This window comes from Cupressus sempervirens, chromosome 3 (assembly GCF_028749045.1).
Source record: "Cupressus sempervirens isolate cs-2001-9-10 chromosome 3, ASM2874904v1, whole genome shotgun sequence".
In the NCBI taxonomy this organism is placed as follows: domain Eukaryota; kingdom Viridiplantae; phylum Streptophyta; class Pinopsida; order Cupressales; family Cupressaceae; genus Cupressus; species Cupressus sempervirens.
Genome location: NC_143120.1, coordinates 929,086,316 through 929,101,744, shown reverse-complemented (window position 1 = coordinate 929,101,744; position 15,429 = coordinate 929,086,316). Strand labels below are relative to the sequence as shown.

The window sequence follows — 15,429 nt, the reverse complement described above, 5'->3', positions numbered from 1 at the left end:
ACCTATAGATTATGAGTGTTCCGCAAGAACCCATCTCTCATGAGTCAGTCTGTGTACAGTTTGTAGTTATTGCTTCAGTTTTAAGCAATAGATAGTTTACTGATTTCATCCATCCCAGTATGGCTTATTATGAAAGTGAAATGTTTAAATTCAGATAGGGGTAGGTCTGTACTGTTTTAAAAAAAAATTATATTGAGAAAACAAACTCGTTGTGGATTACTTGCATAAGGAGGGTCTCGTACTCTAAATTTGTCTTGCTTTGCAGTGATCTATATTACAACTTGTAATGTACAGAAATAGGTTGCTAGCTTGTGTATGCAAGCTAGGAGACTATGCCTATTTCCACTTCAATTATATTGATGGAGAGTGATCCACTAGGCTCAAGTGATTGGGCACAAAGTGAATTCAGCAGTCCTTGTGAGAAGTGGAAAATGATACTAAAGTTTTGTATGATGAATAGAGGGTTTAGGGCTAAAGGTGGGAAAGGGAAAGTTTTCACCATATAGAGAGTTATAGAATCAGATATGCAAACAACAGAATCTAGAAATTAGAGGTAGAAAGGAAACTACTGCTAAAATCTGAGCTAGAAATACACAGACTGTTTTGCTTTGGGTGACCTAGACCCGGAAGCATCAAATGCAGACAGAACTGGTAAATCTGGGATCAGGATGTTGCTCAGATGGTTCCCCAAAAGTTTAATCATAAGCATTCAGGACTTTTTCACTTGAGGTGATCTAGACATGCTTTTTCAATTCTGCAAATGACTGATCTGTAGGTCTGTCTCCTTAGTCTGAACCCAAATTTGTGTGTTTAGAGCTTGTCATCTGCACAGAGAAAGAGAAGAAGTTGTTGGGTTCATTGAAGTTTTCCTAGGTCAAACCCCAGTTTTAGAATTAACCAGGAAATTGAATTGAAATATGCTTGAATTGAAGGTGTGCTATAACTTTGTTGATGCAATGCTATTTGAATGTGATCACTAGTGTTGATGCAAAAACATCACTTGACAAGATCTAAAAGGAAATCAATCAGAAACACATGCTTGCATGAAGGTTGTTGTAACTTGCCAAAGTGCTAGATTTGAAGAATATGGTAGGATGAAACATTGCTTTGAGTGCTTGAACTTGAATGCTTGAGCTTACTTGAGATGATTGGATGCAAAAGAGGAGGTTAAGCTTACTTTTATACCTCTCCCCATGAAATGTATTTGTAACTTCAAAGCAAGCTGGCATGGAAGATGATTTGCCGCTCGCACAAGCTTAGCCTTTAAATGATTTGAATTTTGGCTGCTATTGTTGGGGAAAATCCTTGGGCAACCCTGAGTTGGGTCAAGGTTGCCCTTGGTAACCTTGTCCTAGGAAAGGGCAACCTTGTCCTAGGATAAGGATGTCCTTGGCAGCTTTGACCTCTCGACTCAAGCAAAGGTCAAGGACCAAGGGTCTAAAATGCAGTGGAAATGTTTGTTTTTGAGCCATTGCAAGCAAAATAAAACATGATCAGGTATGTACAGCCACAAATGACAAAATGAGGCGTAAGCAAGCATGAATTATATAGGGATAAAATTTAGAGACACATGAAACAAAGAATAACAAAAAACAGACAAAATCAAAAGACACACATAAGTGGTTAGTACCAAAAACAAATTCTCCAAGTCAACTAGTTGAAGAGACCTTGGTAATCAAAATGTATAAGTCTACTTATCGCGATATTTTTTGACTCTCGGCAAGTAACGTCAACTTATCTTGAGTAAGTCATTGCAAAGAAGTTTCAAAATATCATAGAGAACTTGGTAAAATATTGGCGATACTTCTCTATTTTATTGTGATAAATAGAAAACTTATTGCCTGATGGCCCAAATAAGGGAAAACACATTTTATTTATTGAAAAAATAGAAATAGAGAGAAGAGAAAGGGCAAAGAGGAGAAAGAAGGTTCCATTAGGATTCAAAAAACAAATTTTAAGCTACCAATGTTTTCTCGAGAAGTTTCTGACTTATCCACAATATTTTTTCTTAACTTTTTCTTTTTGCCCTCGGCAATAAGTTGTCAATAATGATATTTTGAACTACCCTTTGAACCATTAATATCGTTCTTGGAATGTTAGTACAACAACACAAGTGGTCACATTAAAAAAGCAAGAGCATATATTAAAGATAAGATAAGAGACCATAATCCAACCAACTAGCAATGTATGCTATGGAAGGGGCTCATAGAGGAGAGAGAAAGGAAACATGGATTCCACAAGTTAGTAAGTTGTGTTGTGCCAGGTAATCCATTCTACTAGATAACAAGTTGTGTTATGTTTTGTGATCCGTGTGAAGAGAGGAGGAAGAGTCAAAATAGTCTAGCAAGTTGTTTAATACTAGTTCCACTCATCCCAAGAGAGAGTTCCATGAAGACAAAGTTGAATAGTCTACCAAGTTGTTGTGCTAGTCAACTCATCTTGAAAATCGATGCCAAGGAAAGGTCAAATAATTTAGCAGTGTGTGTTATGCGAGTCAACCCATCTTGAAAATATCATTGTCAAGGATAATCAAGAAAAACATTATTGGAAGGAAGATTCACAAATTGGTGCGAAGGAGAGCCAAATGGTTTTACAAGTGTTATGCTAGTCAACTCATCCTAAATATATTGGCATTAAGCAAAGGTCAAATGGGTCAACCCATCCTAAAAATATCGCTGCCAAGGATAACCAATCAAAATATTGTCTGGAAAGAAATCTGCAAATAGGTTCTAGCAAGCTGTGTTATTTTAATCAACTCATCATGAAATATCGGTGCCAAGGGTAACTAAGAAAAGTAGTGTTTGCAAGGAAATTCACAAATTAGTGCCAAGGAGAGTCAAATGGTCTAGCAAGTTGTGCTATGCTAGTCAATTCATCCTAAAAATACTTTGAAAAAAGATTAACCAACAAAATGCATTGTTTGTTGTGTAACATTTGAATAAAGATAACCAAACAAAGCATGTCCTTCATAAGGAAATCTTGCAACATGAGTAACAAGGAAGCCACATATATGCCCCTCCCTTAAGATGACAAAATAGGATTATGAGGCTATCTTAAGGGAAAGAACAATGATAAATACCGTCAACACCAAGGAGATATCCTTTAGGCAATGATTTACATGCAACCCAAGCCAAAGAGGGCATACCTCTTTTGAGGCAAAGAAGAGATAGTTGTAGAAAGATATCTTGCAACTAGTGTAAAGGGATTCTCTTGAGGGATGTGCAAGGAGAGGAGGAAGAGATATTTACTCAAAGATATCTACCTCTACGAGGATATCTTTGACAAGAATAACATCATTGGTAAGAGGAGAAGGGCAATAGGAATACATACCTTGCCCATTGCTAGGTAAAGGTATTCTTGATGAATGATAACACACTGTCTTATCTCAAATGAGATCATTTATAATAGTATACCCTTAAGAAAGGGAAAATCCTTGAGCAGATCAACTAATTCTATACAAGAAAGGTTGTATTGCAAAAAATACAACTAAACAAAGGGAAAGGGAAACCTTGGGAAGGATAGAAGATTGAAACACTTCTCTTGTTTCCAAGTGTCAAGAAAAGGATAAGAACGACCATTATGTTTCTTACAAAGTAAGATTGTAGATGAAATTGTACTGTTATGCAAGTCAAAGAGCCCCCAAATATGCTAAGCTACTAATGTTACTTAGTGTGGAGCAACACGATAGGTGAAGGGAGTGCTAAGACATGGTGTTGGGATTGAGAAAAAGTATGAGATCTTTTGAATATTAATAAGAGCTATATCATGTAAATCTTGAACAAATTATTTAAATTCAATTCAATCAGCAAGAGAATGAAAATAACTGTGATGAAAAAGACAATGTACGCCATTATTCTTTGATTTTTGTTTCTTTGGAAAACTGCAAAAAAGGAATTTGATGTTTTTGTCATACTCAAGTCTCCAAAAGATCTTTTTTGCTAACTTCAAATGATCCTCAAGGGGAGAAATGTTCATTTCTTGCGGTAAAAGATGTGGAAGGGAGGTGGAGGATATTCATTGGGTATTTAAATGGTTTTGATGTTGAGGATATCAGGTAGAAGAGGAATCACTTGTATTTGGTCTATTGTGGACAATATTTTCTTGAGTTGCAAATCCTAAACCTTCTCTAGTGCATTGTGAGGGAGGGTCTATAGGGACCTTTTTTCCTCATTCCATTTTTTTAAGGCCTTATCTACTCTAGCCTTGATTAAAGGTAATGTCATAACCTATTTCATAGTATGCCTTTAGTTTTGAATGTGCAAGACTTTCATCATGGAGTTTATTGAAAGGTGTTGTGTAAGGATAAGTAGGAAGAGGATTGATATTTATAGGGAGATTCATCTTATCATCATCATTCATATCCACCTTGGTAGGTTGGGAAATTTAGGCTCATCTAAATCTTTATCTTTGCTTAATGTTATGTTAGGAGATAGATCTTGAATAAAGTGCATAAGATGATCTTGTGTTAGAATATGTTGATGGTTCAGTAAAGATCTAGAAGAATAAGGACCTAGAGAGGTTTGATGTACTAAGATTAGCATGTTTAGCTTGTCTCTCTTGCACTAAATTACCTTTGTGAGGAGAGGATCCATGGCCACTTTTTAAATGTTGCATCTCTATTAGAGATCATTGATAGGAGCATTGATTCTATCCTTATTAACAAAATGTAGCCAAGGAGTGATACACGAGTGATTCATTTCACTCATATCTCTAGGATTGTCATTTTCTACAATTTTTTTAATGTGATCTACACATTCCAAGAACTTCCTTAAAAATGCTATCATACGGCATCATAAAATATGAATAAAAGATTTGAGGTTTGATTTGCAAGTTGGAAATATCTTTGAAAGCATTATGATGCAATATGTATGAGTGCCATGAATGAATGCAATAAACATGAAATGAAGGAAGCCATTATCTCACACATGATTTTGGTAAATATAACTAAGAAGCAATGCAGTCCACATCAAATAGAAAACCAATCGGATTTAGTGAATTCCATCATGAATAGTGCAATTGTATAAATGATATATTTTTAAAATGATTCCAAAAATGATCTAATGGAATGCACATAAATCAGATCTGAAAATGAAAATTAGAAATAAGGATGAATAACATTGGGTCGATCAAAATATGATATAGGTGAACTAGACCTCAAAATGTATATACTAAGTCTATAAATGATATATCTCAAGAATGATTGCAAATATGGTCTTATGGAATGCACACAAGTCAGGTCTGAAAATGAAAATCAGAAGCAAGTATGAGAGATTTCGGGTTCACCAAAATGTGATAGAGGGAAATAGGGTTCATTAACTTGTGTTACAAACTAGGAAACCCTTAGGCCCTATTTCCACTTTAACTATAGTGATGGATAGTCATACTTGGCTCAAGAAATTTGCATAAAGCATTGTTACTGGGAGATGTGTCTCCTTCGAGTCTCCAAAGTCTTAAAAAATGTCTGGAGATTTCATGTCAAAGTCTCTTGAAGTCCCCAAGTCTATAGCTACAAAATTATAAGTCTCCCATACATCTCTAGAGAGGCAAATTAAAAACAAAATATTTTATTTTCACCGTTGTTTTAGGCATTCGGAAGCTTGATGGCTTCCCATTTGGTCTAAGACTTCCCGTTTGGATTGAGACGAAGGCCTTACTGGAGACAATGTTTGAAGGGAATGCTGGAATTACTTTAGAATAACTGAGAGGGGGGGTGAATCAGTTATTTAAGGTCTAAATGTATAAAATAAAACTTTTTCACAATCCAGTGAACCCATAAAACATTTATCCCATGCATGCATTCATTGTGTATTTACTAAAACTTGTATGTCACTGTCAAATCAACTTGCATAAATGTAAAGCATGAAACACAACACATTCATCAACACACTTGACACAATGATTTATGTGGAAACCCAATTTGGGAAAAACCATTAGTAACATGCTACTCCTTTTCACTCTTCTAAAGTGATGCCCTGTAAAAGGCTAACCCTGTTAAAGGTTGCAATACACACTGTTAAATGTGACCCGGTTAAGGGATTTCAATCACCCTGTTAGAAGTGAGCCTTGTTAGAGGACTTTAGGCCATTCACTTGGAATGCCACCCTGTTAAAGGATTTTCCAATGATTGTTAGGTTAACCTTAATCCAAAGGATTTACCCTAGACTGGTACAATTTTTAAAGAGTACCAGTAGAGCTTTGATCTACAGATCTTTGTTCAGTCCTCAATTCTGCTTGGCTTTCATACTTTGCGGCTCTGACAGCTTGTTCACCCTTCAAGCATTCATCTCCTTAAGCCTTCTTGCTTGGTATGCCATTGCAGACTCTTCTCTTGGGTCACTTGATGAAGCAAAACCCTTAATTCTTTCTCCTCCTTAGGTTCTCGCACATGACACCAACCTCTCTAACCTCTTTGCTTTATGACCAGACATTCCTATATAAAGGAAATTAGAATATTTTCCCGCTCATTATCCATCGTTCAAATTAGGGTTTTGGATGGATTAGGTAGAATACAATGTATCTACCCCATATCTTGTCTTTTCTAGAAACTTCTCCTAGAATCCATTTGAATTCGCCTCAAAACGGTTTACTTCAAATTTTGTGCCACCAGGCCATCAATCTTATCTTCCTCTTGGTTCACAAGTTCCAAGAAAGCAAACTTGTCGGTTTGGATTTGGCGAATTTTCAATCTTTATCATAATGCAGTAGCTTGGCATTATCAACCTTCTGATGCTCGGCACAACTCGTGTTACTTGGCATCAACTGTAAAATCACTCGGCATCAACTAGATTTTACTGGTGTTCGGCATCAACTGAAATTTACTCGGTATCAACTGTCTTGCTTGGCATCCACTAGAATTTGCTTTCACTCGGCTCCAACTGACTTTTTGCTCGGCTTGCACTAACTTTGCTCAGCACCTACTATCCACTCGGTCAAGCTTGGCAGACATTTTATTTAACTTATTCTTCTAAAATTTCTAAGTGCAGCTAGCCATTTTGTAACCTCAAGTAGATCATCAATACATCATGTCATCACTATCTTAACTGATCCTTGTACTTCATTACATAATCATAACTCAACCTTTCCTCTAGATGCTTTTGTTACATCTCATTGATCAAATCCTCTTCATCAATCAACTAAGTGATAGTACTTGAATCTTATAAGCAATTGTCTTACTAGCAAATAGTAGGTTTGACATCAGTGACAAACCAATGATTGAAACACATAATCTTCTTCAACAATCTCCTTCTTAACAATCTCTTTTCCAGTGATCTTTTCAATCAGATTTCAACAGGGAAGGTTTATAAAACTTTATTTCCTATCCCCACATTTTGTCTATGTTAGTTTGCATTTTGTTTGAAACTTTGATGGGCTGCGTTTTCATTGCTTTCATTGTTTGACATTTTATTTCAAATTTCAATATGTAATGATGATATCGGCGATTATTAATCTGATATGATCATTTGCGATACTTGGGAATCAGATATGCAATGTGAGTTTTGAACCATTTGACTCTATATGACACTATTAAATGACTGAATGAGTAAATGGCATTACTATTAGTCTTTGACTCTTTAGTATTGCCTTTGGTTTTAATGTTCAATGTTCATACTTAAAACATTCCATTGTTCTTGTTTTCAAAGCACTATGTTATGAATCTGTCATATTTCTTAGAAATTATTAATTACGAGTAGAAAGGACTTGTTGTCTCTGAGTACCCATGTCCACCATTTTTTGAAAAAAAGCCGTACTGGTACCAATGCCAGTACTAGAGGCCTCCAAGTAGCCCCATCTCCGAGTGACCTTGGCACAAAGTGAATTCAACAGTCCTCATAGGAAGTTGAAAATGATTTTGAAAATTCGATTTTAAAAATATTATGCTTACTCTGTATATTTCAGACATATAATTATTAATATAATTTTTCTTTAAGGCTTTTACTGATTAAACAGAAAAGATAAATGACATCTCATTGAAATGCTGATTATTTTTGAAAAAAGACAACAAATGCTTCATAAGGCACAAAAATTGCTAAAGGCTTTTCAAGGGGTAGCAGGTTATACGGTTCTAATTGTGGGGTAAACTTTGTGGTTTAGTGCACTTGAGCTATATTATTACTGGGTTGGATGATGTGATGAGAAGTTATTGTGCTTTATCCTTGTTAGCATCACCTGCAAACAGTGAGTTATTGAGAAAAAACTACTCATAAAATATGGCCTCTAAAAACAGACTTGATTTAACATAACTGGTGAATAATATATAACTATGCACTGCAGATAAATCAAATGTTAAAATTGCATGACAAGGAATAATGAAGCAGAGGAATCAGTAGTGATTGGGTTCTTTTGGTATTTTGCATCTGCTATGCTGATAATAGAAAGTATTGGCTGGATGTTATCAGGAGATTGTACTCTCTCTATAATCATGAATTCCGCAGAGGATCAATATTACTGACTAGAATTTCTTTATTTACTTTCACTCATGCCAAACTGGCTTAGTTTGGTTTCTTTGATCAGTTACACATACCAGGTTGATGTTGCTGCATGATTCTCGCAATGAGGATGGAATCAAAAACTTTTTTCAGGAGGTTCATGAGCTCTACATAAAGGTAACGTTTTGGCTTATCAGCTTGAGCAACTAAGGAATATCTATTTGTTTTGTTAAGAAAATTTTGTGATTCATGTAATTTTTGAATGTCATATAAAAAATTTAAAATTTGTCAAGTCTTCCTGTGGAAGATGTAACATTTCACTTAACATTTGGAAGAACAACATAGCAGCAATGACAAATGTAAAAATAAATCATATATAACAATGAATATAAGTTTAGAAGTGTAGACCCATAATTCAAGATGTGTGTAGCAGATTAATGTTGAAAACGTGTCTATTTCTTTTTCCAAAATCTTGAACTTGATCTTCATTAATATGTTTATTTCCATCCATGATAAACTATAATTTTGATCTCTTATAGAATTTTCAAAGTTATATCAGATCACATTTTATTAATATTGTTGGGTCTTTTTTTGGCAGATTCTTTTGAATCCTTTGTATTTGCCAGGCTCACGCATAACTTCACCTTACTTCGACACTAAAGTTCGTGCACTTGCTAGGAAGTATCTATAGTTCATCATATGATCTAGGTTGTTCAAATATGCTCTGGATGCTCATACTTTTCTATAATGTGCATTATTATTTTTTAAAAGTCAATTTCTTTCTTCAGAAATTGGAGAATTTTGTAATAACATTAGGGTACTGCTTTTCTTTACATCGATATATTTAGTCTCTTATAAGTTACTTGTCATGTTCTATCGATTACCAACAGGCACATTAATCTAGATACATTCCTCACAGGTTAGTGTGTACCTGGGATATATTCATCTTTGACGGTTGATTTGAGGTGCAAAATTGTTTAAATCAATGCAGCAGTAAATTTTTTAAAAAGTTGGTATAGCAATTATAATTTCCCCTCTCTTGGGTTACAAAATCTGCTTGAATTCCTCAACGATGTCAATGTCCAAATAATCTTATTCCCAAGCAGTTAATCTATAATACAAAGTATGTGCCCTTTGAGTATCTTATTCATCTTAGGGCTCTGATCTTGTAAGATGAATGCTATATTCATCAACTTTTCTGTTGTACTTTATAATATTCATTTGCATGTGTATTCATGTCATGTTTTCATACAGTATCAACAAGGTACTTGAGAAAGTTGTCCGCAGGGTTGGGGTCTCTTATTTGGATTAATAAAACTGTCATGTCGGTAAGATTTACATTAATGCAATCAGTTGGGTTTACTAGCTTCGTCATGTTTCACAAAAGGCTTCGTTCACTTGTTATCAATCTTCTGACAATGCTTTTGCAACTGAAAGTTGGATAATTTTGTCTAGGTAAACTCTTTCTGAGGGAGTGTCTGAAATCATCAAAAGACTTAGTTTTTTGGGCATTTGATCACCTGCCATTCTTTTAGCTGATTATGCATTCATAAAATAGTGAGAGCTAAAATCTGAAGTTAGTGATTATGGGGTTTAGATTTGGGTTCGGCATTTGGTTTGTGGGTTTGGTCAAATTTTGTTTTTGCAGGCTTGGGTATGTTTTGGGTTCATCCATGCAAAAACATATAAAAACTAGAAAATTTGTAGCAGTAATTAACTTCAAAATACATCACACACAACATTATATATTGCATAGAAAGCAAAATCACCATATAATGAACAAAATATTGCAACATCAATTAGTCAAACTCAAATGTCGTGATGTATGTTATATATTGAATAAAAAATAATAATGTTGAACATCAACAATTAGTCATCATTGATTAATGATCATATGGGTTTTCAAAAATATTATCACCACCATTTATATTAGATGATGTAGGTACTCGTAAATTAGAAGAATTACAAATAGTGTTATTGGCAGTAGCACTGATACTAGCATTCTCATGCTTGTGAGTTGGCTAATCTTCAACATCAGGTGCAAAAAGGTGGAAGTATCCACCCAAATATGGTATGGTTCAATATCCCATTTCTCTGTAGTCACTTTCTTGTAGGAGAGGAGCTACAAGTGTGAAGCATATGCACTAAGTCCTTTGTCGTGTTTTGAATGTAGTCAATTGTGCTTTATGGTGGATGGAGGAGCATGTGCTCTCATTTGTCTTAGTTGTAAATAAACTAGCAATCTAAAGACAAATAAAGAAATTTATAGAATAACAAAATTGGATTATAAAATATAAATAAAATCTAAAAATAAAAGTTTATTTTAAATAACTTGCAATCAAATATTTTATCATGAGAGGTTGCAGGCATGTAAATGATTGGTCTTGTTACTTTATAGTACTATTAACTATGAGCATCATCAACCTTATACATGCTACTAAGAGTATTCTAAATTCATGAACCCCTCACATCTTGCACATTAGAATAAAAAAAGTGCTTGTGAAGTGTAGCTTTGTACACTTGACCGACTTCAACATCATTATGGAGCAATTATTGTTGACACAAAAAGGAGCTCAACATCATAATATTTTGGACTCAATGCATAAACAAGTAGCAGATGGGTCATTTTGTTGCATTTCTTTGTTGCATTTCTTTTGAATGACTTTTGTGTAGTGAAGTTTCTTTTAGGATTTTTCTATTTTTCTTTTTACGGTGGCTCTCATGTTCCCAATCGTTGAGTCTATGCCATCATTCATCTCTTCCAAAAAGGTCAATCTATTTTAATATAATGTATCATATTCAATATGTGCTTACTAAAAGAGAGGAGATATTCAACATGAACTCACCAAATGCCATCTAAGATCATTTGATTAATATTTTTTTCCCTTGACCTGCTAGATTACCTCAATGTAGACTGATTTGGTCTGATGACTATGTGAGAAAGTGCTTCACAAACTTTCACAAGTTGTCTTAAGACAATTGTGTTAAGAGAAGACACGGGTCTAAAAAAATTCCTTTGAAAGTCAAAGTTAAAAATGAAAATTTACAAAATTAAGGTTAATTTTTTTAATAAAGTGAATCATATTTGTCAAATTGAATCTTATTGTACTACTTACCTTGCTCCAATGTTGAGAATGTTCTGAATATACCTTGTGACATACGGTGGTTGGTGGCTAACATTTTGATATCTTTGGATACAACATACAATTGTTTAATTACTTAAGTATTTTAAAAATGTACAAATAACATTTTATTGATTTTAGTTTTATTCATCATAATTACTAAATTTAACAATTAGAACACATTAACAGAATGTTTACGTGGAAACTCAATGCATGAGAAAACCATGAGAATTTTATTATTATATATATTTCTATTTACAATGTTTGTAGGCATCAACCTCTAAATCTATGAGCACCAAATCATTGGAAGCACCAACTCTTGCAATTCGTAGGCACCAACCCAGGGGAAACACCAACCCTGAATTTGTGAGCGCCAACCCACTTCACATAAATCTGATTTTGCACCTTGACAATGTTGCTTTTTATATTTCCTCTCTTAATTTATATCTACATGTTCTTCTATACAACATATATATCTCATTTATATCTGCGCAAATCCTCTTTTACATTTGCATGTACTGCTTTATATATACACACACACTCAATTTGTCATTGATATCATTCTTTCTCAAGCATTATTACACTACTTTTCCTCCCACTTCATTCTTATTCAACACACTACTTTAAACTTTATCTTATTTTTAAATTCCATATCTACAAACCTCTTGCATTGAAGAGACAGAGAGAGTACTGTTTTTGGGGTATTAAGATATGTGATAAACTTGATTAAATTATCACAGAGAGTATCATGGTTGTATATAAAATTAACTGTCAACAATGTCTTTCTGAACTATAGCTATAAGAAGGATTGAAACACTTTCAATATATATATATATATATATATATATATATATATATATATATATATATATATGAGACTAAATTGTCAAAACAAGGTTATATAGCAACAACATATCGAGACTGAAACCAACTTGTATCAACTAATCTCATGCACCGACAATATTGTTGTTGCACTTAGCTTGATCAGTGTCAAAGGCTCCATGAGGTAGTTCTACACATTGATGAGTTTACGGGGTGACCTCCTAGCTTGGGACATCTTGATCTCTTCTCTTTGATAGCCCAATTCTCCTTATTGATGTCAATGCCTTTGTCTTTGGTAAATTACTTGAGGGCATCAAGTTCCTTCTAGTTCAACATATCCTTATAGGTGTCAAAGAAATGCACAAATTGGACATCCTCTTTATAGATAAGCATTGCTCCCTCTCTAGTCAATCATAAATTGGCTAAGAGACAATACTATTCAAAAAATGATTGAAAAATATTTTTTCTTAATATCACTCTTGATTTTTCAAATAAAATATATATTTTATTTAACAAATTCCAAATCGCCTTTGCTTAGCCTCATGTCAATGCTTCAACTCCATTCTGGCCACTAAGAGAGAATACATTAAGGTTGGGGTCCCATGGAGGGGGCCTTCCTAAAAAGTAAAGTAGTCACCCTTTAGATTTTTTAGGAATGTTTAAAGTTGAGTGGTCCCATGAATTATAAAGTGTATCATAGCTTAAATTTTTTAGTTTCTATTAAGGATTTAGAAAAAGATATAAAATAAAAAAACAAAAACTTTCTTTACTTTCAATTTTCTTTTTATTTGTTGACATGTGGTACAAAATTTTTCTAAGTTGGTGGGGCTATTTCCAACCCTACCTCATTTTGATCTATTCAAATTGAGAGGGCTAAAAAATGGGGGCTCCTATTTTGGAGGAAAATATTCTAAATAATCCGTTAACCTCCCACAAAAAATATCATGAGACCTCTCTTTCCTTAAAAAATAGAGCTCAAGCCCTCTTCATGAAACCCCTGCCCATGTTTGACTTCTTTAATTCATTAGGCTTTCTTCCACAAAATATATGACACACATGCATCGCTTCTTGTATGCATATTGAAACCTTTCTTATTCGTTGCTAATTTCCTTTATTCTAGTGGATTATATTGGAGTTCCACATTGCTAAGGCATAATCTGTTTCTCATCATTAGTTACTGTGCTCTACTCTTGTTTCTTATGCCATCGTTGTTCGATCTTAACCTTGTTTGAAACTCTTGAGGCAATTTTATATCCCCAGTATTTTCTTAATTATAGGATTATCAAGCACTACTCTTTCATTTATGTTTTACCATTTGTATATACACACTGCCGCTACATGCAATTTACTCCTATATATCATTGCGCTGTCAAAGAAACCCATCCAATATATCTATTGACTTCAAATACTCCCTCTTGACTGCTTTCTTGACTTTGTGACTTGTTTTACAATTTAGTGGCCCGTGACCTTAACAAGATATTGATGAGACTTATACTAACAATATTGTTCGTGCTTTTAAAATCCTTTGACACCAGTGATAATATTTCCAACATAACATTTCTCGACCAATACCCCGATCACTCTACGCTTTTTGGAATTGTCTGATGTTGTACAATGTTTTTAGGGCCCATTTTTTCAATGTTATTTGTAAGAATGTTAGCAATTTAATTGCCTCATTAAGAGACGTTGCAATAACATTGATCAAGAGACGTTGCAATAACATTGATCAAGACTTGATTTCTAACATCTTTTCATACATGTAAGTTACTTTCCTTAATCATTATATCAATTAGAATGCAAATTTTGTGATGTCTTTATGATACAAAATTAATGTCAAACGTGGGTTTATAAGTCTACAAATATGAGAAATAGAGTAACAATGTCAAGACTTCATCAATTGTTGTTCATCACTATGGAAACTTCAAGGAGGATGATAGGGAATCACTAACTATTAGATTGTACCCCTCTCTAAAGGTTTGGTATATCTTGTCCTTACATTTCTACATGTTAGTTTCAAATCTGAGTTATATCATTGATTTGTGTTTATTGCAATTCATATATTCTTGAGTCAACATACATGCAACACTTTGATTGCATCATCTAGGGTTCATTATAATACACTTGAGTAAAACTCTTATTTATGTTTGTGCGTGTGTTATCTTTTCTATGATCTTAGACACACTGAAGGTTTAGAGCATACATAATTGTTTCAGATATAACTAGGCTATTTGTGTAAGTGAAAATCACCAAAATAGGGCTTTGACTAAGGAAAGCCCTTATATAACCATAACACCATGTCCCTATTCCTTTTTGCATTTACAAGTTTAGATACCGATTCTAGACAATATTTGAAGGCCTGAGAGCATTGAGAATATATATAGGGCATAATAACCCCCCTCCTTAAGTTGTTTTTCAATGAGATTAAAATATTAAATTTAATTATAATAATTAATATTTAAATATTCACTAGTTTCTAGATAATCCTTAAGGATTCCTTCAAATTAGGTTTCCTAACCCTCTAGGAGGATCCCTTGTGTTCTAGAGAATGGTCCTTGATTATTCTACCATCTTCCATGAAATTGTTATTCAAGCCAGTCTTTATAACTCATTGGGAGGACACATTCTACTCTGTAGAGCAATCCTCGATTAGTTAGCCATCTTCTTTTAAAGGTATCCTTAAGGTTTGCTAGATTTTCCTATCAAATCTCCTATATTCCCGTTGAATGGGATCACCTAAATCCATGTTCTTCCATATTTTATTTGATTCTAAATATTTATATAAATTTTTACTATTCTCTCTTATTCTATTTTCTCCTTTTGATACAATTCTCCTTTCTTCTTCTTATTCAATGTTGATTTATAAATCTTATTGTATTTGCCATCCATGTCTTGAAAAGTCACAATCCTTCATAATTACAGTTCTTTTGAAAAGTCACAACATGCCACAGTTACAACCATTTCACAAAGTTACAACACTTCATAATTATAACCTTTTCGAAGAGTCACAACCATTTGTGATTACAATCCTTTCAAAGGAACATCCTTTCATCACTGCAACC

General features: G+C 33.9%; 1 protein-coding gene across 4 annotated transcripts in view; it reads left to right on the top strand.

Annotated features, from left to right (window-relative positions):
* LOC149569791 (SNARE-like superfamily protein) overlaps window positions 1-9,435 on the top strand; it is an 81,707-nt gene extending 72,272 nt beyond the window's left edge. The window contains exons 4-6 of one of the 4 annotated variants that reach the window (XM_089822512.1): window positions 8,512-8,603; window positions 9,025-9,134; window positions 9,346-9,435. In XM_089822512.1, the coding sequence (XP_089678638.1) occupies window positions 8,512-8,603; window positions 9,025-9,117 (185 nt within the window). In that variant the 3' untranslated portion in view covers window positions 9,118-9,134; window positions 9,346-9,435. Of the gene's footprint in view, window positions 1-8,511; window positions 8,604-9,024 lie in introns of all 4 variants that reach the window. The other 3 variants (XM_089822513.1, XM_089822511.1, XM_089822514.1) reach the window with 3 other exon arrangements.
* Window positions 9,436-15,429: the final 5,994 nt, after the last annotated feature.